General features: G+C 49.1%; 1 protein-coding gene across 1 annotated transcript in view; it reads left to right on the top strand.

Moving 5' to 3' along the window:
- The window catches only part of TTLL5 (tubulin tyrosine ligase like 5), a 61,201-nt gene that overhangs the window by 17,334 nt on the left and 20,678 nt on the right, over window positions 1-23,189 (top strand). Inside the window, exons 7-16 of the mRNA XM_063946597.1 lie at window positions 5,598-5,689; window positions 5,769-5,831; window positions 5,906-6,024; window positions 17,270-17,450; window positions 20,488-20,596; window positions 21,212-21,358; window positions 21,883-21,974; window positions 22,248-22,354; window positions 22,501-22,590; window positions 22,837-23,121. Coding sequence (XP_063802667.1) covers window positions 5,598-5,689; window positions 5,769-5,831; window positions 5,906-6,024; window positions 17,270-17,450; window positions 20,488-20,596; window positions 21,212-21,358; window positions 21,883-21,974; window positions 22,248-22,354; window positions 22,501-22,590; window positions 22,837-23,121 — 1,285 coding nt within the window. The remainder of the gene's footprint in view (window positions 1-5,597; window positions 5,690-5,768; window positions 5,832-5,905; window positions 6,025-17,269; window positions 17,451-20,487; window positions 20,597-21,211; window positions 21,359-21,882; window positions 21,975-22,247; window positions 22,355-22,500; window positions 22,591-22,836; window positions 23,122-23,189) is intronic.

Raw genomic sequence — 23,189 nt, 5'->3', positions numbered from 1 at the left:
GCGTTTTTTTTTTTTTTATCACTAGGCAAACGCATGCTGATTGGCAGGAAGCGGGCGTTTGTGGGTGGTAACTGCCTGTTTTCTGGGAGTGTCAGGAAAAACGCAGGCGTTCCCAAGGGTTTTCAGGGCGGGTGTGTGACGTCCGCTCCGGCCCCGATCAGCCTGTTTGTTTGTGAAGTTTTCGCACGGCGTACACATGCATTCGCACGCTTGCACGGGGCGGGTTTTCACTCTCTATGGGCGGCGGCTATCTGATCGCAGAAATCTGCAAAAACGTACAGTAGCAATCAGGTCTGAATCGGGACCTAAGTATCTACTTTGTATTACATTAGTAATTAATGATAGGGAAAGCACTGCCTTCCCTGAGTGCACGTCCCTAGGCTTATATATATATATATATATATATATATATATATATATATATATATATATATATATATATATATATATATATATATATAATATTATGTAGACAAAAGTGATTGGACCACCCCAACTCAGGTGCATACAGTGTATGAGGGAATGGTGACTAGAAACATAGACAGCGGCCCGGTGTGACACGCACAGTGCATACAGTATATGAGGGAATGGTGACTAGAAACATAGACAGCGGCCCGGTGTGACACGCACAGTGCATACAGTATATGAGGGAATGGTGACTAGAAACATAGACAGCAGCCCGGTGTGACACGCACAGTGCATACAGTATATGAGGGAATGGTGACTAGAAACATAGACAGCGGCCCGGTGTGACACGCACAGTGCATACAGTATATGAGGGAATGGTGACTAAAAACATAGACAGCGGCCCGGTGTGACACGCACAGTGCATACAGTATATGAGGGAATGGTGACTAGAAACATAGACAGCGGCCCGGTGTGACACGCACAGTGCATACAGTATATGAGGGAATGGTGACTAGAAACATAGACAGCGGCCCGGTGTGACACGCACAGTACAGTATATGAGGGAATGGTGACTAGAAACATAGACAGCGGCCCGGTGTGACACGCACAGTGCATACAGTATATGAGGGAATGGTGACTAGAAACATAGACAGCGGCCCGGTGTGACACGCACAGTGCATACAGTATATGAGGGAATGGTGACTAGAAACATAGACAGCGGCCCGGTGTGACACGCACAGTGCATACAGTATATGAGGGAATGGTGACTAGAAACATAGACAGCGGCCCGGTGTGACACGCACAGTGCATACAGTATATGAGGGAATGGTGACTAGAAACATAGACAGCGGCCCGGTGTGACACGCACAGTGCATACAGTATATGAGGGGATGGTGACTAGAAACATAGACAGCGGCCCGGTGTGACACGCACAGTGCATCCAGTATATGAGGGAATGGTGACTAGAAACATAGACAGCGGGCCGGTGTGACACGCACAGTGCATACAGTATATGAGGGAATGGTGACTAGAAACACAGCGGCCCGGTGTGACACGCACAGTGCATACAGTATATGAGGGAATGGTGACTAGAAACATAGACAGCGGCCCGGTGTGACACGCACAGTGCATACAGTATATGAGGGAATGGTGACTAGAAACATAGACAGCGGCCCGGTGTGACACGCACAGTGCATACAGTATATGAGGAAATGGTGACTAGAAACATAGACAGCGGCCCGGTGTGACACGCACAGTGCATACAGTATATGAGGGAATGGTGACTAGAAACATAGACAGCGGCCCGGTGTGACACGCACAGTGCATACAGTATATGAGGGAATGGTGACTAGAAACATAGACAGCGGCCCGGTGTGACACGCACAGTGCATACAGTATATGAGGGAATGGTGACTAGAAACATAGACAGCGGCCCGGTGTGACACGCACAGTGCATGCAGTATATGAGGGAATGGTGACTAGAAACATAGACAGCGGCCCGGTGTGACACGCACAGTGCATACAGTATATGAGGGAATGGTGACTAGAAACATAGACAGCGGCCCGGTGTGACATGCACAGTGCATACAGTATATGAGGGAATGGTGACTAGAAACACAGCGGTCCGGTGTGACACGCACAGTGCATGCATTATATGAGGGAATGGTGACTAGAAACATAGACAGCGGCCCGGTGTGACACGCACAGTGCATACAGTATATGAGGGAATGGTGACTAGAAACATAGACAGCGGTCCGGTGTGACACGCACAGTGCATACAGTATATGAGGGAATGGTGACTAGAAACATAGACAGCGGCCCGGTGTGACACGCACAGTGCATACAGTATATGAGGGAATGGTGACTAGAAACACAGCGGCCCGGTGTGACACGCACAGTGCATACAGTATATAAGGGAATGGTGACTAGAAATATAGACAGCGGCCCGGTGTGACACGCACAGTGCATACAGTATATGAGGGAATGGTGACTAGAAACATAGACAGCGGCCCGGTGTGACACGCACAGTGCATACAGTATATGAGGGAATGGTGACTAGAAACATAGACAGCGGCCCGGTGTGACACGCACAGTGCATACAGTATATGAGGGAATGGTGACTAGAAACATAGACAGCGGCCCGGTGTGACACGCACAGTGCATACAGTATATGAGGGAATGGTGACTAGAAACATAGACAGCGGCCCGGTGTGACACGCACAGTGCATATAGTATATGAGGGAATGGTGACTAGAAACATAGACAGCGGCCTGGTGTGACACGCACAGTACAGTATATGAGGGAATGGTGACTAGAAACATAGACAGCGGCCCGGTGTGACACACACAGTACAGTATATGAGGGAATGGTGACTAGAAACATAGACAGCGGCCCGGTGTGACATGCACAGTGCATACAGTATATGAGGGAATGGTGACTAGAAACATAGACAGCGGCCCGGTGTGACACGCACAGTGCATACAGTATATGAGGGAATGGTGACTAGAAATATAGACAGCGGCCCGGTGTGACACGCACAGTGCATACAGTATATAAGGGAATGGTGACTAGAAATATAGACAGCGGCCCGGTGTGACACGCACAGTGCATACAGTGTATGAGGGAATGGTGACTAGAAACATAGACAGCGGCCCGGTGTGACATGCACAGTGCATACAGTATATGAGGGAATGGTGACTAGAAACACAGCGGTCCGGTGTGACACGCACAGTGCATGCATTATATGAGGGAATGGTGACTAGAAACACAGCGGTCCGGTGTGACACGCACAGTGCATACAGTATATGAGGGAATGGTGACTAGAAACATAGACTGCGGCCCGGTGTGACATGCACAGTGCATACAGTATATGAGGGAATGGTGACTAGAAACATAGCGGCCCGGTGTGACACGCACAGTGCATACAGTATATGAGGGAATGGTGACTAGAAACACAGCGGCCCGGTGTGACACGCACAGTGCATACAGTATATGAGGGAATGGTGACTAGAAACATAGACAGCGGCCCGGTGTGACACGCACAGTGCATACAGTATATGAGGGAATGGTGACTAGAAACATAGACAGCGGCCCGGTGTGACACGCACAGTGCATGCAGTATATGAGGGAATGGTGACTAGAAACATAGACAGCGGCCCGGTGTGACACGCACAGTGCATACAGTATATGAGGGAATGGTGACTAGAAACATAGACAGCGGCCCGGTGTGACATGCACAGTGCATACAGTATATGAGGGAATGGTGACTAGAAACACAGCGGTCCGGTGTGACACGCACAGTGCATGCATTATATGAGGGAATGGTGACTAGAAACATAGACAGCGGCCCGGTGTGACACGCACAGTGCATACAGTATATGAGGGAATGGTGACTAGAAACATAGACAGCGGTCCGGTGTGACACGCACAGTGCATACAGTATATGAGGGAATGGTGACTAGAAACATAGACAGCGGCCCGGTGTGACACGCACAGTGCATACAGTATATGAGGGAATGGTGACTAGAAACACAGCGGCCCGGTGTGACACGCACAGTGCATACAGTATATAAGGGAATGGTGACTAGAAATATAGACAGCGGCCCGGTGTGACACGCACAGTGCATACAGTATATGAGGGAATGGTGACTAGAAACATAGACAGCGGCCCGGTGTGACACGCACAGTGCATACAGTATATGAGGGAATGGTGACTAGAAACATAGACAGCGGCCCGGTGTGACACGCACAGTGCATACAGTATATGAGGGAATGGTGACTAGAAACATAGACAGCGGCCCGGTGTGACACGCACAGTGCATATAGTATATGAGGGAATGGTGACTAGAAACATAGACAGCGGCCTGGTGTGACACGCACAGTACAGTATATGAGGGAATGGTGACTAGAAACATAGACAGCGGCCCGGTGTGACACACACAGTACAGTATATGAGGGAATGGTGACTAGAAACATAGACAGCGGCCCGGTGTGACATGCACAGTGCATACAGTATATGAGGGAATGGTGACTAGAAACATAGACAGCGGCCCGGTGTGACACGCACAGTGCATACAGTATATGAGGGAATGGTGACTAGAAATATAGACAGCGGCCCGGTGTGACACGCACAGTGCATACAGTATATAAGGGAATGGTGACTAGAAATATAGACAGCGGCCCGGTGTGACACGCACAGTGCATACAGTGTATGAGGGAATGGTGACTAGAAACATAGACAGCGGCCCGGTGTGACATGCACAGTGCATACAGTATATGAGGGAATGGTGACTAGAAACACAGCGGTCCGGTGTGACACGCACAGTGCATGCATTATATGAGGGAATGGTGACTAGAAACACAGCGGCCCGGTGTGACACGCACAGTGCATACAGTATATGAGGGAATGGTGACTAGAAACATAGACAGCGGCCCGGTGTGACACGCACAGTGCATACAGTATATGAGGGAATGGTGACTAGAAACATAGACAGCGGCCCGGTGTGACACGCACAGTGCATACAGTATATGAGGGAATGGTGACTAGAAACATAGACAGCGGCCCGGTGTGACACGCACAGTGCATACAGTATATGAGGGAATGGTGACTAGAAACATAGACAGCGGCCCGGTGTGACACGCACAGTGCATGCATTATATGAGGGAATGGTGACTAGAAACATAGACAGCGGCCCGGTGTGACACGCACAGTGCATACAGTATATGAGGGAATGGTGACTAGAAACATAGACAGCGGCCCGGTGTGACACGCACAGTGCATACAGTATATGAGGGAATGGTGACTAGAAACATAGACAGCGGCCCGGTGTGACACGCACAGTATCCTGGACTTGCAGGCAGTGCGGATACTGAGCTCTGGCAGGTAAACGTAACCAGAAATACTTGGCGTAATAACATTATGCTGAGACATTACCGCCAATAGCCATCTATTGGTAATGTAAGCAGCCGGGATCCTGAGACCGTCATGTGTAATCTTAACCAAGCCGTGTTATCTAGTGTCCCTGCGCTGTACTCTCTCTGAGGCTGCATGTGCATAGGATGTGTAGAGGTGTTTCCAGGCTTCTTGTAGAAAATCATATTGAGTGAAACATCCCGTTCCGATGACTTTTGATTGGTTTACTCGTTGTGATAAGATACCCATTCCCCGCTACTCTCCTCGTACTTTCCAGGCGAAGATATTGTGCAGAATCCAGGACGAGGAAGCGAGGCGAGGCAGTTTTGTTCGTATCTTCCCCAGACACGAAACGTGGTCACTTTACGGGTAAGCGTGTAATACTATACAGAGGATGTGATCTCATCCCGCCTGCAACACACGGACCTACTGTCTCTTATTTACACAGCTCGTTCCTGGAACATAAAACGTCTCTTAATTACATGCTGACAACACACCTCTTTCCAGACAGGTAAGTGTGATGTGTATGGGTATCTGTCGGTACCCAGCAACTGCAGAGTGTGACAGACTCCGGTTCTCCCCTAGGCCACCGGCGAACGGAACCTGTGACTCCGCACCGAAACTGCATGCTGCATTGTATGAAAGAAAACTGGTGTCTCTGCAGCTGCGCAAATCTAGGAACCACAGGACTTCACGCAAAACAGGTAGGTAGATAGGAAAGAGAGCAGGTTTCGTGGTTATGTCTTTTTTTCGCCTTCATACTATCATAAGTAAACCTTTGTGAGACACGGAATCGAGCCACCTGCAAATGTTTTACTATCTTGAATGATCAGAGGTTCCTTTATTAAAAGCAAAGTACAGATTAATTCATCAGAGAGCACTCTGCAACAGACGAGCTTATTATTATTACCAGTTATTTATATAGCGCACACATATTCCGCAGCGCTTTACAGATAATTTTTGGCCATTCACATCGGTTCCTGCCCCAGTGGAGCTTACACTCTATATTCCCTGCCACATGTACACATGCACATTCATACTAGGGTTAATTTGTCTTATACAGCAAATACAAAGAGCATTTTCCCAACCTCCGCCATTACAGGCCAGGTTTTAAGGATATCTGTGCTTGAGTGTTAAATTGACTGACTGAGTTACTACTTAAGTCACCCGTGCTCAAGCATGGCTATCCTTAAAACCTGGACTGTAATGGCAGAGGGCCTAATTCAGACCTGATTGTAGCAGCAAATTTGTTAGCAGATGGGCAAAACCATGTGCACTGCAGGTGGGGCAGATATAACATGTGCAGAGAGAGTTAGATTTGGGTGGGGTGTGTTCAAACTGAAATCTAAATTGCAGTGTAAAAAAATAAAGCAGCCAGTATTTACCCTACACAGAAACAAAATAACCCACCCAAATCTTACTCTCTCTGCACATGTTACATCTGCCCCACCTGCAGTGCACATGGGGCCTAATTCAGACCTGATCGCTAGGCTGCGTTTTCGTAAAGCCTGCGATCAGGTCTGAACTGCGCATGCGTATGCACCGCAATGCGCAGGCTCGTCAGTCCGCAGCGACGGGTATCGGCGGGCAGCGACGGGATGGTGCGAGAAAAGTGATCACACGGGCGATAGCAAGGTGACTGACAGGAAGAGGCCATTTGTGGGTGGCAACTTTGGGTGGGTTTGTGAGTGTCCAGAGAAACGCAGGAGGGACCAGGCGTTTGAAGGGAGGGTTTCTGACGTCCGCTCCGGCCCCGATCATCGCACTGGAAGAGTAAGTCCTGGGCTGCGCAGAGACTGCGCAAACTTCTGTTTGTGCAGCTCTCCTGCACAGCGATTTTCCCCTCCCCCTGTAGGCGGCGACTACCTGATTGCAGGGATGCAAAAAACGCACCCTAGTGATCAGGTCTGAATTAGGTCCATGGTTTTGCCCATCTGGTAACAAATTTGCTGCTACGATCAGCTCTGAATTAGGCCCCAAGTTTGGAAACTATGGGGGTAATTCAGATCTGATCGCTGGGCTGCTAATTTTGCTCTCCTGCGATCAGATAGTCGCTGCCTCCAGGGGGAGTGTATTTTCGCTATGCAAGTGTGCGATCGCATGTGTAGCTGAGCTGCAAAAAACCACATTGTGCAGTGTGTGCGCAGCCCAGGACTAACTCCTACAGTGCGATGAGAACAGGCCGATCGGGGCCGGAGCTGACGTCAGACACCCTCCCTGAAAACGCTCATTTACCGCCAACGAGCGGCCTCTTCCTGTCAAACACCTTTCAAACGCCCGTGCGATCTGATTTTTCGCAGCATCCCATCGCTGACCGGCGATGCCTATTGTTGTTGTCCGATGTGCGTGCGCATTGTGGTGCATAAGCATGTGCAGTTAGGATCTGATCGCCCGCTGTGTGAAAACGCACAGCATCGATCAGATCTGAATTACCCCCTATCTCCAAGAGTAAAGAAAAATGTTAATCCTGTCAATAACGAGGTGGTTTTTCCCCTGTGTCACTGAGACTTGACAGAAGATCCTGTATAGAACACCCCAGTCACCCACGCATGTATTTCTCCTGCAGGGTCCACAGGTTATCCGCAGGATAACATTGGGATATGAGGTAGCGAAAGCGGATTGGCACCAAACGATAAAAGCTTTCGGCCTCCAGAATGCAACGGGCTCGTCCCTATGTCCCCTTAGTCTTACTAGTTTTTTTTAGCGTTCTTTCTAAAAAGCGTCTTATACGTACCTTAGAAAGAGTCACTCCAACAACTCCCCGTCAGGTTGCGACAACGCTTACCCACGTGTACAGTGCTGTTTCGGCGGGCGTCTGTGTAGGATGTACTAGCAAATCCAGCAAACGTTACCAGGCTGTGGTCGGAGAACGGGGAAGAAGGTAAGGCATCGGTTCCGCTTAGTAGGGGAACAGCGAGACACACCCGCACTGTTTTGGGATGGAGACTACCGAACAGTCGCTGACGCGCCTGCCACCTCAGGTGCACCAGCGCTAGGCCTCAGGGATTATATGCTCCAGGGGTAGTATGAGGTCGCGATCCCTAGGGTTGATGTCAGCAGTGGGGAGTAAGACGCTCCCTTGGTCGCCCCTCCCCCCGGTTCATGACCAGTTTTCTTCGAGTTTCCCGCCATGAACTGAGTTCCCGCTTCCGTCTGAGACGCTGTGTATCTAAAAGGACCCAGTCGCAGCATAGCCGGCTGTATGACTGGTGCATTGGTGTTCACTTGAGCGTCTGTATTCACTGTAGGTTCACGGGCGGTTGTGTACACTAGTAACGTCTGGATCCACTCAGCGTTCACTAACGTATTAATCGATCCTGGAAGCGGGGTGCAGTCTCCCTATATCCCACTCTCCTGAGCCGGGTGATGCAGCTTAAGTCTCTATCTACCTTTGGGTATGAATAGTTGGATAAGTGCCTGATGCATATGAGTCTGTAAACTATTGCCGCGGTTTCTTTTGCTGTGCGACTGAATACGGACGGTTAAACTGCTATGTAAGGTAATGCAGTAGTATGTTTCTCCTACATACTTGAAATGTATCTGTAGTTGATTATGTGCTCATATTGCTTATTATACTAATGTATAACCTGTGACTGATTGCTACTGTGATTGCTGACTTTACTATAATTCTGTCAGTTTCAATGTATTCCGATCCTCAATGCTGGTGCGAATAGTGCCAGCTCTTATAACAGGAATAGGTTACCCTATTAACCCTTACATGCAACATTCCGCCTGGGGTTTATCACATCCAGTACAGGAAACGGCTGCCTCTCAACAAAACCAGGCTGAAAGGCCGGTGGTAATTTAATCATATAGACATGAAACAGCATCTTCACAGTCTACACATGTTTCAGATGAGGACTTGTTGGAGGATGTGGACTCATCGCACTCCAGGTCTGCATACAGAGATAAAGATGAAGACCTCAGCTCAGTAGACATAGCTGAGTTAATTAGTGCTATGAAATCCATTCTGTCCTTCGAGGAGGCAGCAGGGCCTTTGGTAAAATCTAAGGCACCTGTGTTTAAACGTCCCAAAACCGTTAGGACTGAGTTTCCTGGGCTAGAACAGCTGACGGAAATTATGCAAGAGGCTTGGGTTACACCCAGTAAGAAGTTAATAATTCCAAAGCAATGGAATTCCCATTATCCTCTTCTGGCTTGGGACTGTTTAAAAATTGGATTTTTGCTCTCTAAATGCCATTGAAAGATCATCCTCCAATGCATCCGCCCAGGCTGCCACTGCTTTTGCCATCCAGGCTGAAGCCATGGCTGGTCTTATGATTGCCCCACTCAAAGAGAAAATGGTTTTTAGAAAACCATCTATTTTCCAATCTGTGACATCATTTAATGATGTTGAAGGCAGAGGTAATGTAGATTTTCGAAACCAATCGAATGACATGCATATCTACTTTGGGAGCAATCTCCCTATTGCACATATCAAACAGGCTGCTATTTTTATGGCATAAGCATCCTTGGATATGGGTACAATTTCCCTCTCAGGCATCAGTCTCCGCAGTAGCAGCTCGCAGAGCGGTTTGGCTATGTACATGGAAAGCTGAATCAGAATCCAAGAAGGTTCTGGAGTCTTTGCCTTTTACTGGAGATGTTCTTTTTGGTGAAGAATTAACCAGTATTTTGGAGTCAGAAGCAGACTCCAAGAAAGTGAAGTTTCCTTCCACACACAGATCTAATCCTAGATTTCCAGCTTTTCGGCCCTTTCGGACTCAAGGAAAAGCAAAAGGAAAGGGTTAGGGCAAACAGTCTTAATCTGAAGAGTCTCGTAAGACTAAAAAGCATTGGGCTACCAGAGGACCGGCTTCCAAATCAGAAGATAAGCCATCATCCTGATGGTGCGGGCCTCCACCTGGGGGATCCCAGGGTGGGAGGCCAACCTCCTCATTTTGCACAGATCTGGCAGCAGTCCACCACAGATACCCGGGTGCAAGAAGCGGTATCTTACGGTTATGCATTTGCTTTCAAGAAACACCCTCCTCAAAGATTTTTTTGTACCAGCCCGTCTTCAGTGAAAACGAAGGCCAGGGCTTTGCAAGAGGCAGTCCAGAAGTTGCTTCAGCCAGGAGTGATAATTCCATTTCCTCCTGCGCAACGAGGACAAGGTTTTTATTCCAACCTGTTTCTAGTCCAGAAGCCAAATGGGTTGTTCTGGCCCATACTCAATCTCAAAGTGCTGAACAAGTACATTTGGGTGCCTCGGTTTCATGTGGAGACTTTAAGTTCCATTATTTTGGCCATGAAGCTGGAGGATTTTATGGTATCCCTGGATATCCAGGATGCTTACCTACATGTTCCTATAGCACTGTCCCATCAGCACTATCTCAGGTTTGCTATCCTCCAGCAACATTTTCACTTTCAGGCCCTACCATTTAGACTGGCCACAGCTCCCAGAGTATTCACCAAAATAATGGTGGTAATGGCATCTTATCTCCGTCAACAGGGGATAAGGATTTTTCCATACCTCGACAATTTATTAATCCTCGCACAATCTCAGGAATTGCTTCAGTGTCATCTGCAACAAACAATAGCTTATTTTTTAGAGACACGGTTGGCTAATAAATTGGGCAAAGTCATCTCTGGGTCAGCCCCCACAGCAAGCCAGATGGACTGATATATCCGTTGTCAGGGAGCAGTGTCAGGAAGGAGTTGCTTCCAGGAGCAGTGGACCAAGGAAGAAAGTTGCCTGCCAATAAATATATTGGAACTTCAGGCCATATATATGGCACTTATTCAGGCAAAGGACATCTTTCAGGGGAAACCAGTCCAACAATGGACAATACAATGGCAGTAGCGTGCCTCAACCATCAGGGAGGAACTCGCAGCCAAAGCGCAAGGAATTTCATTATCCAGCCTTGTCCGCAGTGTTCATTCCGGGAGTTCTAATCTGGGAAGCGGATTTTTTCAGTCGACACGCCATTCATGCAAACGAATGGGCTTTACACCCCGAGGTCTTCCAAGTTCTGGTAGACAGGTGGTGGTTACCAGAGATAGATCTCATGGCGTCCTGTCAGAACAACAAAGTTCCTGCATACGGGTCAAGAACAAAGGATCCCAAAGCGATCTTTGTGGATGCCCTGTCAGTGAGATGGGACTGTCATCTGGCCTATGTGTTTCCACCAATTGCCCTGTTACCCAGGGTAATGCAAAAGGCAAAATAAGGAAGGGGCGCCGTGATACTAATAGCTCCGGCTTGGCCCAGAAGACATTGGTACACAGATCTGCAGAGGCTGTCTATGGATGTTCCATTCCTACTCCCTCAATGTCCAGATCTACTGTCTAAGGGTCCTTGCTATCACAAGTACCTGGATCGACTGTCTTTGATGGCGTGGCTCTTGAGACTTCCTTCCTGAAAGCGAGAGGATTCTCACCACAGGTAATACAAACAATGCTCAGAGCACTGAAACCTTCCTCAGCTCTCATTTATCACCGAATATGGCAAGCCTATATTCAATGGTGCAGTGACCGGAAATTTGACCCTAGGTCTTTCAGAGTTTCCAGAGTCCTAGCATTCCTTCAGTCAGGAATGGACAAAAGTTTAAGGGTGGCTTCCTTGAGAGTGCAAGTGTCAGCATTGACTGTATGGTTCTAAAAGAAAATTGGTAACCTACAGGATGTGCGCACTTTTTTCCAGGTAATGCTGCACATTCAACCTCCTTTTGTACCTCCTACAGTGTCTTGGAACTTAAGTTTAGTCCTAAAGGCCCTTCAAGTTGCCCCATCTGAACCACTAAAACGAGTGGATCTTAAATGGTTGACAGCTAAAGTTCTCTTTCTACTGTCGCCCTCCTTTTCTGATTTTTTTTTTTTTTTAATCCAGATAGAGCAGTTCTCATAACCAAATCTGGGTTTCTTCCTAAGGTGATGTCTAAATTCCACCTTAACGAAGAAATTGTTGTCCCGGCCTTCCAAGGTCCGGACCTTTCTGCGGGAGATGCATCGTTGGACGTAGTCCGTGCTTTAAGAATCTACATGGATCATACCAGTGCCATCAGAAAAACAGACACTCTCTTCATTCTCTATGGATTTCACAAGAAAGGATGGCCTGCTGATAAGCAGACACTGGCGAGGTGGCTTCGAATGACGATTTCAGAAGCATATTCTCAAGCTGATCTCCCTGTTCCGGCGAATGTCTCTGCTACTCTACTTGTAAGGTAGATCCGTCATGTGCAGCACAAGGTGGTGCTTCTGCAGAACAGATATGTAAGGCAGCCACATGGTCTTCCATTAACACATTAATTAGACATTATGCCTTTGATACCTTTGCCTCTCATGACGCTGAATTTGGGCGAAGGATTCTCCTGTCCAGTCAGGAGCGTCCCCACCACTAAATTGCTTTGGGAAATCCCAATATTATCCTGTGGATAACCTGTGGACCCTGCAGGAGAAATAATCATTATGGTAGACTTACCATTGATAACTGTATTTCTCCTAAGTCTACAGAATCCACAGGGATCCCACCCTGACACACCTGATTTGAGGATCCTTTTACTCACTAAACCTCTTCCTTTTTGTACAGAAGGGTGTGCATGTGTGTTCTTCTCGCCTGATTAGGGCTCTCTATGATGCTCCTGCCTTGAGCTTAGGAATACAATTGATTTGCCTGAGCCAGGAGGCGGGGATATAGGGACGGGCCTGTTTTATTCTGGGAGGCCGAAAGCTTTGGTCGTTTGGTGCCAATCCGCTGTCGCTACCTCATATCCCAATGTTATCCTGTGGACTTAGGAGAAATAGAGTTATTAACGTTAAGTCTACCATAACTATTATTTCTCTTCTAACCACAGATCTATTTTCTGTAAGGCCTTACAGTCGTGTCTGCCCAACTCCACGGGCCTTATGTATTAACCTGGCATGCGTTAGCAGGATTCCAGCAAGTCTGCCCTTATTTTTAAAGTGGCAGTAATTTACAGTAAAAGGCAAAACCAACCAGGTCTTTTAAATTACTGGCACTTTAAAAATACAGTCAGATTTGTGCAGGTGCCTGTATCTCAAAGACTTTTACATAAGGCCCCAGATATATAATTCTGTAAAGGGTGTTTACAATTGCTTCATGTTGCCCTGAGCTGTTTTAGGGGTAAAGTATGTGAGGTCCTAAAGTGTTAAAATCCCCAGTTAGAGGGCCTGATTCTGAGTCACACCCACTGCCAATGCTGGATGCAGTGGAGCAATGTTTTAATACTGCGCATATGTCTAAGTCGCAGCACACATGCTTCCTGACTATTACCATACACAGGCGTCTATTTATTTACTAAGCCTTGGAGAGAGATAAAGTCCCAGCCAAACAGCTCCTAACTGCTATGTTACAGGCTGTGTTCGAAAAATGTCAGAAAGTTTGGTATTTTATCTGTCTCCACTTTATCTCTTTCCAAGGCTTAGTACATCTGCACCCTAGTGTGAGTCTCAGGTCTTGTACATTCAATTTGTGGAATTTTTATGGTGGGTAAACACTGGCCGATATATTGTGAGCCCGTCTGTGGGTGTGTACCACCAATATGTCTGAACTACATAGTTTACAGACATATCACGGCGGCTGTGCAGCAAAGCCAGTGGCCGGTATATCTGCAGATATATCGGTCCATCTGGCTGTGTGATGGGCGGTCCGCCAACCACCCGTACACTTGCTGAGGGGGCTGACGTCATAGACCCCGCCCAGCAGGAGATCCTGACCGACACGTCAAGCGGCTGTAAGTGTACACTTACCTTGATAGGCCGCTTCGTTGGCTCGACGGCGGGTCCACCAACATATCTGTCAGGTGTGTACCCACCTTAACAGAGAAGGCTGTTGTTCTTATGGGCCCAACAGTTCTATCATAACAACAAAGTTATGCAAATGAGCAGCCAATTCACCTAGTAGAGCAGTCAAGTGGTATAAGCTACTCCTACTTCACTTCTGAGAGCAGCCAGGCAGCGCTAGCTTCTCCTACTTCACTTCTGAGAGCAGCCAGGCAGCGCAAGCTTCTCGTACTTCACTTCTGAGAGCAGCCAGGCAGCGCTAGCTTCTCCTACTTCACTTCTGAGAGCAGCCAGGCAGCGCTAGCTTCTCCTACTTCACTTCTGAGAGCAGCCAGGCAGCGCAAGCTTCTCGTACTTCACTTCTGAGAGTAGCCAGGCAGCGCTAGCTTCTCCTACTTCACTTCTGAGAGCAGCCAGGCAGCGCTAGCTACTCCTACTTTACTTCCGAGAGCAGCCAGGCAGCGCTAGCTTCTCCTACTTCACTTCCGAGAGCAGCCAGGCAGCGCTAGCTTCTCCTACTTCACTTCTGAGAGCAGCCAGGCAGCGCTAGCTACTCCTACTTCACTTCCGAGAGCAGCCAGGCAGCGCTAGCTTCTCCTACTTCACTTCTAAAAGCAGCCAGGCAGCGCTAGCTACTCCTACTTCACTTCAGAGAGCAGCCAGGCAGCGCTAGCTTCTCCTACTTCACTTCCGAGAGCAGCCAGGCAGCACTGGAGCCTCCTACTTCACTTCCGAGAGCAGCCAGGCAGCGCTAGCTTCTCCTACTTCACTTCCGAGAGCAGCCAGGCAGCACTGGAGCCTCCTACTTCACTTCCGAGAGCAGCCAGGCAGCGCTAGCTTCTCCTACCTCACTTCTGAGAGCAGTCAGGCAGCGCTAGCTTCTCCTACTTCACTTCTGAGAGCAGCCAGGCAGCGCTAGCTTCTCCTACTTCACTTCTGAGAGCAGCCAGGCAGCGCTAGCTTCTCCTACGTAATCTCTTAGAGCAGCCAGGCAGCACTAGCTCCTTCCACTTCACTTCTGAGAGCAGGCATGCAGCACAAGCTTCTCGTACTTCACTTCTGAGAGCAGCCAGGCAGCACTAGCTTCTCCTATTTCACTTCTGAGAGCAGCCAGGCAGCGCTAGCTTCTCCTACTTCACTTCTGAAAGCAGCCAGGCAGCACAAGCTTCACGTACTTCACTTCTGAGAGCAGCCAGGCAGCACTAGCTTCTCCTACTTCACTTCTGAGAGCAGCCAGGCAGCACTAGCTTCTCCTACTTCACTTCTGAGAGCAGCCAGGCGGCGCTAGCTTCTCCTACGTTATCTCTTAGAGCAGCCAGGCAGCACTAGCTTCTCCTACTTCACTTCCTAGAGCAGCCAGGCAGCGCTAGCTTCTCCTACTTCACTTCTGAGAGCAGCCAGGCAGCGCTAGCTTCTCCTACGTTATCTCTTAGAGCAGCCATGCAGCACACGCTACTCCTACTTCACTTCCTAGAGCAGCCAGGCAGCGCTAGCTCCTCCTACGTAATCTCTTAGAGCAGCCATGCAGCACACGCTACTCCTACTTCACTTCTGAGAGCAGCCAGGTGGCGCTAGCTCCTCCTACGTAATCTCTGAGAGCAGCCATACAGCATAAGCTTCTTGTACTTCACTTCTGAGAGCAGCCAGGTGGCGCTAGCTCCTCCTACGTAATCTCTGAGAGCAGCCATACAGCGCTATTTCCTCCTTCACTTCTGTGAGCAGCCAGGCAGCGCTAGCTCCTCCTACTTAATCTCTGAGAGAAGCCAGGCAGCACAGGATCATCCCCCTTCATCTCTAAGAGCAGCCAGGCAGCACAGGATACTCCCCCTTCATCTCTGAGAACAGCCAGGCAACATAGGATCCTCCTCCTTCATCTCTAAGAGCAGCCAGGCAGCACAGGATCCTCCCCCTTCATCTCTGAGAGCAGCAGCCAGGCAGCACAGGATCCTCCCCCTTCATCTTTGAGAGCAGCAGCCAGGCAGCACAGGATCATCCCCCTTCATCTCTAAGAGCAGCCAGGCAGCACAGGATACTCCCCCTTCATCTCTGAGAACAGCCAGGCAACATAGGATCCTCCTCCTTCATCTCTAAGAGCAGCCAGGCAGCACAGGATCCTCCCCCTTCATCTCTGAGAGCAGCAGCCAGGCAGCACAGGATCCTCCCCCTTCATCTTTGAGAGCAGCAGCCAGGCAGCACGGGATCCTCCCCCTTCATCTTTGAGAGCAGCAGCCAGGCAGCACAGGATCCTCCCCTTCATCTTTGAGAGCAGCAGCCAGGCAGCACAGGATCCTCCCCCTTCATCTTTGAGAGCAGCAGCCAGGCAGCACAGGATCCTCCCCCTTCATCTTTGAGAGCAGTAGCCAGGCAGCACAGGATCCTCCCCTTCATCTTTGAGAGCAGCAGCCAGGCAGCACAGGATCCTCCCCCTTCATCTTTGAGAGCAGCAGCCAGGCAGCACAGGATCCTCCCCCTTCATCTTTGAGAGCAGCAGCCAGGCAGCACAGGATCCTCCCCCTTCATCTTTGAGAGCAGCAGCCAGGCAGCACAGGATCCTCCCCCTTCATCTCTGAGAGCAGCCACGCAGCACAGGATCCTCCCCCTTCATCTCTGAGAGCAGCAGCCAGGCAGCACAGGATCCTCCCCCTTCATCTCTGAGAGCAGCAGCCAGGCAGCACAGGATCCTCCCCCTTCATCTCTGAGAGCAGCCACGCAGCACAGGATCCTCCCCCTTCATCTCTGAGAGCAGCAGCCAGGCAGCACAGGATCCTCCCACTTCCTCTATGAGAGCAGCAGCCAGGCAGCACAGGATCTTCCCTTGCATCTCTGAGAGCAGACAGGTAGCATATGATCCTCCCCCTTCATCTCTGAGAACAGCCAGAGATCACAGGATCCTCCCCCTTCATCTCTGGGAGCAACCAGGCAGCACAGGATCCACCCCCTTCATGTCTGAGAGCAGCAGCCAGGCAGCACAGGATCCTCCCTCTTCATCTTTGAGCGCAGTAGCGGATCCTCCCCCTTCATCTTTGAGAGCAGCCAGGCAGCACAATCACCTTCTACTTCAGCTATGATAGCAGCCAGGCAGCACAGACTGATAGCAGCCAGGCAGCACAGACTGATAGCAGCCAGGCAGCACAGACTCCGCCTACCTCAATTCTGTAGAATTATAGAAGGTTTGATACATTTTCCCTGTATCTTGTACATCAGCTTTAGCTGAGCCTGCTGCTGACAGCTCTGCACATGAACAAGAAGAGGAGGATCATGCTGAGGATGAAGACCTGGAAGATATACATGACCATGACACCTCATTGCTGGACGTACAGACTGCTCCAGCACCGCCTCCCCGTGTCTCCATAATAGAGATCTTACAGAAGGGTGCAAACCTGAGGCATGTGTCTGTAGGAGGTGTGATTAGTCCCCGGTGTGTCTGTAGGAGGTGTGATTAGTCCCCGGTGTGTCTGTAGGAGGTGTGATTAGCCTCCGGTGTGTCTGTAGGAGGTGTGATTAGTCCCCGGTGTGCCTGTAGGAGGTGTGATTAGCCCCCGGTGTGTCTGTAGGAGGTGTGATTAGTCCCCGGTGTGTCTGTAGGAGGTGTGATTAGTCCCTAGTGTGTCTGTAGGAGGTGTGATTAGTCCCTAGTGTGTCTGTAGGAGGTGTGATTAGTCCCTAGTGTGTCTGTAGGAGGTGTGATTAGTCCCTAGTGTGTCTGTAGGAGGTGTGATTAATCCCCGGTGTGTCTGTAGGAGGTGTGATTAGTCCCCGGTGTGTCTGTAGGAGGTGTGATTAGTCCCTGGTGTGTCTGTAGGAGGTGTGATTAATCCCCAGTGTGTCTGTAGGAGGTGTGATTAGTCCCTAGTGTGTCTGTAGGAGGTGTGATTAGTCCCCGGTGTGTCTGTAGGAGGTGTGATTAATCCCCGGTGTGTCTGTAGGAGGTGTGATTAATCCCCAGTGTGTCTGTAGGAGGTGTGATTAGTCCCCGGTGTGCCTGTAGGAGGGGTGATTAGTCCCTGGTGTGTCTGTAGGAGGCGTGATTAGTCCCCGGTGTGTCTGTAGGAGGTGTGATTAGTCCCCGGTGTGTCTGTAGGAGGTGTGATTAGTCCCCGGTGTGCCTGTAGGAGGTGTGATTAGTCCCCGGTGTGCCTGTAGGAGGGGTGATTAGTCCCCGGTGTGTCTGTAGGAGGTGTGATTAGTCCCCGGTGTGTCTGTAGGAGGTGTGATTAGTCCCCGGTGTGTCTGTAGGAGGTGTGATTAATCCCCAGTGTGTCTGTAGGAGGTGTGATTAGTCCCCGGTGTGCCTGTAGGAGGGGTGATTAGTCCCTGGTGTGTCTGTAGGAGGGGTGATTAGTCCCTGGTGTGTCTGTAGGAGGCGTGATTAGTCCCCGGTGTGTCTGTAGGAGGTGTGATTAGTCCCCGGTGTGCCTGTAGGAGGTGTGATTAGTCCCCGGTGTGCCTGTAGGAGGGGTGATTAGTCCCCGGTGTGTCTGTAGGAGGTGTGATTAGTCCCCGGTGTGTCTGTAGGAGGCGTGATTACTCCCTGGTGTGTCTGTAGGAGGCGTGATTAGTCCCCGGTGTGTCTGTAGGAGGTGTGATTAGTCCCCAGTGTGTCTGTAGAAGGCGTGATTAGTCCCTTGTGTATCTATAGGAGATGTGATTAGTCCCTGGTGTGTCTGTAGGATGAGTAGTTAGTACCCGGTGTCCATGTTGGATGTTTAATTAGTCCCCAGTGTGTCTGTAGGAGGCGTGATTAGTGCCTGGTGTGTCTTTAGGAGGCGTGGTTAGTCTCCGGTATCCCTGTAGAATGTGTGATTAGTCCCTGGTGTATCTGTAGGAGGCGTGATTAGTCCCCAGTGTGTCTGTAGCAGGCATGATTAGTCCCCAGTGTGTCTATAGGAAGTGTGATTAGTCCCCTGTGTGTCTGTAGGAGGTGTGATTAGTCCCCGGTGTGTCTGTAGGAGGCATGATTAGTCCTTAGTGTGTCTATAGGATGAGTGGTTAGTACCCGGTGTCCATGTTGGATGTTTAATTAGTCCCCAGTGTGTCTGTAGGAGGCGTGATTAGTGCCTGGTGTGTCTTTAGGAGGCGTGGTTAGTCTCCGGTATCCCTGTAGAATGTGTGATTAGTCCCTGGTGTATCTGTAGGAGGCGTGATTAGTCCCCAGTGTGTCTGTAGCAGGCATGATTAGTCCCCAGTGTGTCTATAGGAAGTGTGATTAGTCCCCGGTGTGTCTATAGGAAATGTGATTAGTCCCCGGTGTGTCTGTAGGAGGTGTGATTAGTCCCCGGTGTGTCTGTAGAAGGCGTGATTAGTCCCTTGTGTATCTATAGGAGATGTGATTAGTCCCTGGTGTGTCTGTAGGAGGTGTGATTAGTCCCCAAGGTGTCTGTAGAAGGCGTGATTAGTCCCTTGTGTATCTATAGATGTGATTAGTCCCCGGTGTCTATAGGAGGTGTGATTAGTCCCCGGTGTATCTATAGGAGGTGTGATTAGTCCACAGTGTCCCTGTAGGAGGTGTGATTAGTCCCAAGTGTGCAAGTAGGAGGTGTGATTAGTCTCCTGTGTCCCTGTAGGAGATGTGATTAGTCTCCGGTGTGTCTGCAAGAGATGTGATTAGTCCCTGGTGTGTCTGTAGGAGGTGTGATTAGTCCCCAAGGTGTCTGTAGAAGGCGTGATTAGTCCCTTGTGTATCTATAGATGTGATTAGTCCCCGGTGTCTATAGGAGGTGTGATTAGTCCCCGGTGTATCTATAGGAGGTGTGATTAGTCCACAGTGTCCCTGTAGGAGGTGTGATTAGTCCCAAGTGTGCAAGTAGGAGGTGTGATTAGTCTCCTGTGTCCCTGTAGGAGATGTGATTAGTCTCCGGTGTGTCTGCAAGAGGTGTGATTAGTCCCCGGTGTGTCTGTAGGAGGTGTGATTAGTCTTCGGTGTGTCTGTAGGAGGTGTGATTAGTCCCCGGTGTGTATGTAGGAGGTGTGATTATTTCCCGGTGTATCTACAGGAGAAGTGATTAGTCCCCGGAGTGTCTGTAAGAGGTGTGATTGGTCCCCAGTGTATCTGTAGGATGTGTGATTAGTCCCTGGTAGGTCTGTAAGAGGCGTGATTAGTCCCAATGTGTCTATGGGAGGCGTGATTAGTCCTCAGTGTGTCTGTAGGAAGTGTGGTCAGTTCCCGGTGTACCTGTAGGAGGCGTGATTTGTCTTTGGTGTGCCTGTTGGAGGTGTGATTTGTACCCAGTGTGCCTGTGAGAGTTGTGGTTAGTCCCCGGAGCCTCTGTAGGTGTGAATAGTCCCCAGTGTGCCTGTAGGATGTGTGATTAGTCCCTGATTTGATCTGTATAATAAAGTATTAGTCCCTGCAGATTATATTGATTGGTAATCATTTTATTCTGTCTCTTTTAAATATGTAACTTCGGGATTGTGTTTTGCAGCAAGGTCCAGGCTCGCTTGGCTTTCTCTAGTTATTTACAACGGGTTCAAAGTCGCCTTGAGATTGAGAGAGACTCTGAGAGGTTATTGCCGAAAGAGGAAGAGCAAATGGTGAAGAGAAAATATTACCTCCCTCCAATTATCTGTCTGACCTACATACACACCTAGACACACTGCCATGCTCCAACTACCTCTAATGGGTCCAGTCATGTCATTTGCTGTGTGTTCTTGAATTTAAATATAATCTTAATGTTACAAAAGTCTAATGACTATGATTTGGAATCACTGCCACTGTATCTGTGCTGTGCCTCTACATGAGCCCTGCACAACAGTCAGTCTCGGAATACGTGGCTCAGTGTTCTGTACAGTCTAGCAGTTTGTACATGCTTTTACATTGCTCACCTTACTGCTGATAAAGTTGCTAGTTTACAGGTCTGAGCAGTGATTATGTCGTCATGGTTAAAATGTTTACTTTCTGTAAATGTTGACAATAGAATAAAACATAGACTCTCCTTAGTGGCACATTGTTGACATTTATCTAACAATATTAACATATCGACATGTTCACTGTCGACATAACGGTCACGTTAACAATCTCCTGTTACCAATACAGAGGTTGCATAATGTCCTGAACCCACCCCAGTGCTAGCTGTGATGTATAATGCATGCCTTGGTTACCCACACATACATGTATACCTTATGTCACGTTACTTTGCTGCCACCCAGGAGCTGGTGATGAGGTTCCTGCAGCGCGCAGCCAGTAATCTGCAGCAATCTGTGCGTCTGACACTCCCGAGCCGCGCTGTGCCGTTCCAGGAGAGACGCCGCATGTTGGCAATAGAGCTGGGAGACTTCATTTGTCTGTACAACCAGGTGATTACTGTGTATCTCCATGTGTCACACAACTTCATTTCCTCATTGTAATTATGTGGCTCTGTCATCTATTGCATGTACTAGCTCATATACCTGTGTGTATGTTCTTCATACAGTAGCTCTCTACACCTTATTATATGTTCTTCATAGCTCGCTATACCTCATTACACGTTCCCCATCATTTCTATACCTCATTGTATGTGCTCCATAGTTCTTTATACCTCATTGTATGTGCTCCATAATTTCTATACCTCATTGTATGTGCTCCATAGTTCTTTATACCTCATTGTATGTGCTCCATAATTTTTATACCTCATTGTATGTGCTCCATAGTTCTTTATACCTCATTGTATTTTCTCTTCAATTTAAGTACCTCATTGTATGTTCTCCATAGCTATCTATACATTAGTATATGTTACTTATAGCTCTCTACACCTTATTTCATGTTTTCAATAATTCGCTATACTTCATTGTATGTTTTATTTATAATCTCTTTATCTTTCACACATTTCTTCTTGTTACAGGAAACACAGCAGATGAGCTGTGAAAAATTACAGGAAAGCGGAATTGAAGGGGTTAATCCTGTAGATTTTCAGGCATTCATAGCTCATGGCAGGTAACAGTATTTGGTCAATGGGAGTCTTCTGCATACCCTGCCCTGACTTGGCACCCACTTCTCTGTCCAGGCATAGCGCCCTCTGCATACCCCTGCCCAGATAGGGCAAACTCTACATTTATACAGATGTGGAGCACTCTTCTTTGCATTGCCCATGCCACAACACCGCCCCCACCACCGCCACCTACCCCTGCTATGGTGCACTCTGTCTTCTGCCATACCCGGGCATCCCCTCCCAGGTGCTCCCTGATTGAGATTTGCTGTGCGTTTCAGTGAGTGCGAGCTGGAAGAAGTCCTCACCTTTTACACACACAAGAATAAATCCGCCAGTGTATTTCTGGGTCGCTCCAGCAGTGCGGACAGCAGAAGGAAAGAGGCAGGTGAGTGGGGGTGATCCGTGTGCATTGGCTTCTCCCTTCTGTGTCGTTATATTACATTATATCCACGTCTTCCAATCTTCCTCCTACTTGTCTTTGCCATAGGTCTTGTTATTCCTATGACAGTCTCATTGTGTGTTCCATTACAGGTCCTCAGGGAAGCGTGGCACACAGACCCACCCAGCCTCCAGGGTTGAATGCTCAGCAACAACCGGGGATTCAGTCCCGAGTTATGAAGGGTAGGCTGTGATAACATCATGTTATCCTCTATGTCTAACTACAGGCCCAGGGGCCTAAACCCGCCCCATCAAGCCTGCCCGTGCTCTGTACAGCTCATCCAATCATTGTATAAACCTGATTTTTGTTCTTTCTCATTGTTGGCCTAATTCATGAAGAAGCTGCCTCCCAATCTCTGCCCCCTTTAGCCGAATGTTATATCCAGCCCTGGCTAGCATAGTGCTGTATTCCCTCCTGTCTCTCCGCAGGATCTGTGCTCCCGGAAGCCTCCGTCTCTTCCGTTATCTATGGCTCTCCTCATTCCACGGCCAGCGTGTCCTCAGAATCACCAGTGACCAATTCACAATTGCTTCACCGAGCCCGCAGTTCCAGCCCCTCCTGTATAGGAAGCCGGTTACAGCTCTCCTCAGGGCAGTCTGTCACCACCGGGACATCCGTTCCCCGCACCCAGTCCTTCGGGACCTTCTCCTCCTTCCAGAGCGCTGCTCAAATCTACAGCCAGAGACTGAGCCGCCCGAGAGCCACCATGGCAGGTAATGAATACTCCTGAGGCTGTAATAACCAGCTAGGGTATATCGCAGGTTCCCCTCACAGTCCTTAT

This window comes from Pseudophryne corroboree, chromosome 12 (assembly GCF_028390025.1).
Source record: "Pseudophryne corroboree isolate aPseCor3 chromosome 12, aPseCor3.hap2, whole genome shotgun sequence".
NCBI lineage: Eukaryota > Metazoa > Chordata > Amphibia > Anura > Myobatrachidae > Pseudophryne > Pseudophryne corroboree.
The sequence above is the reverse complement of the archived record's forward strand: the minus strand, read 5'-3'. Positions and strand labels throughout refer to the sequence as shown.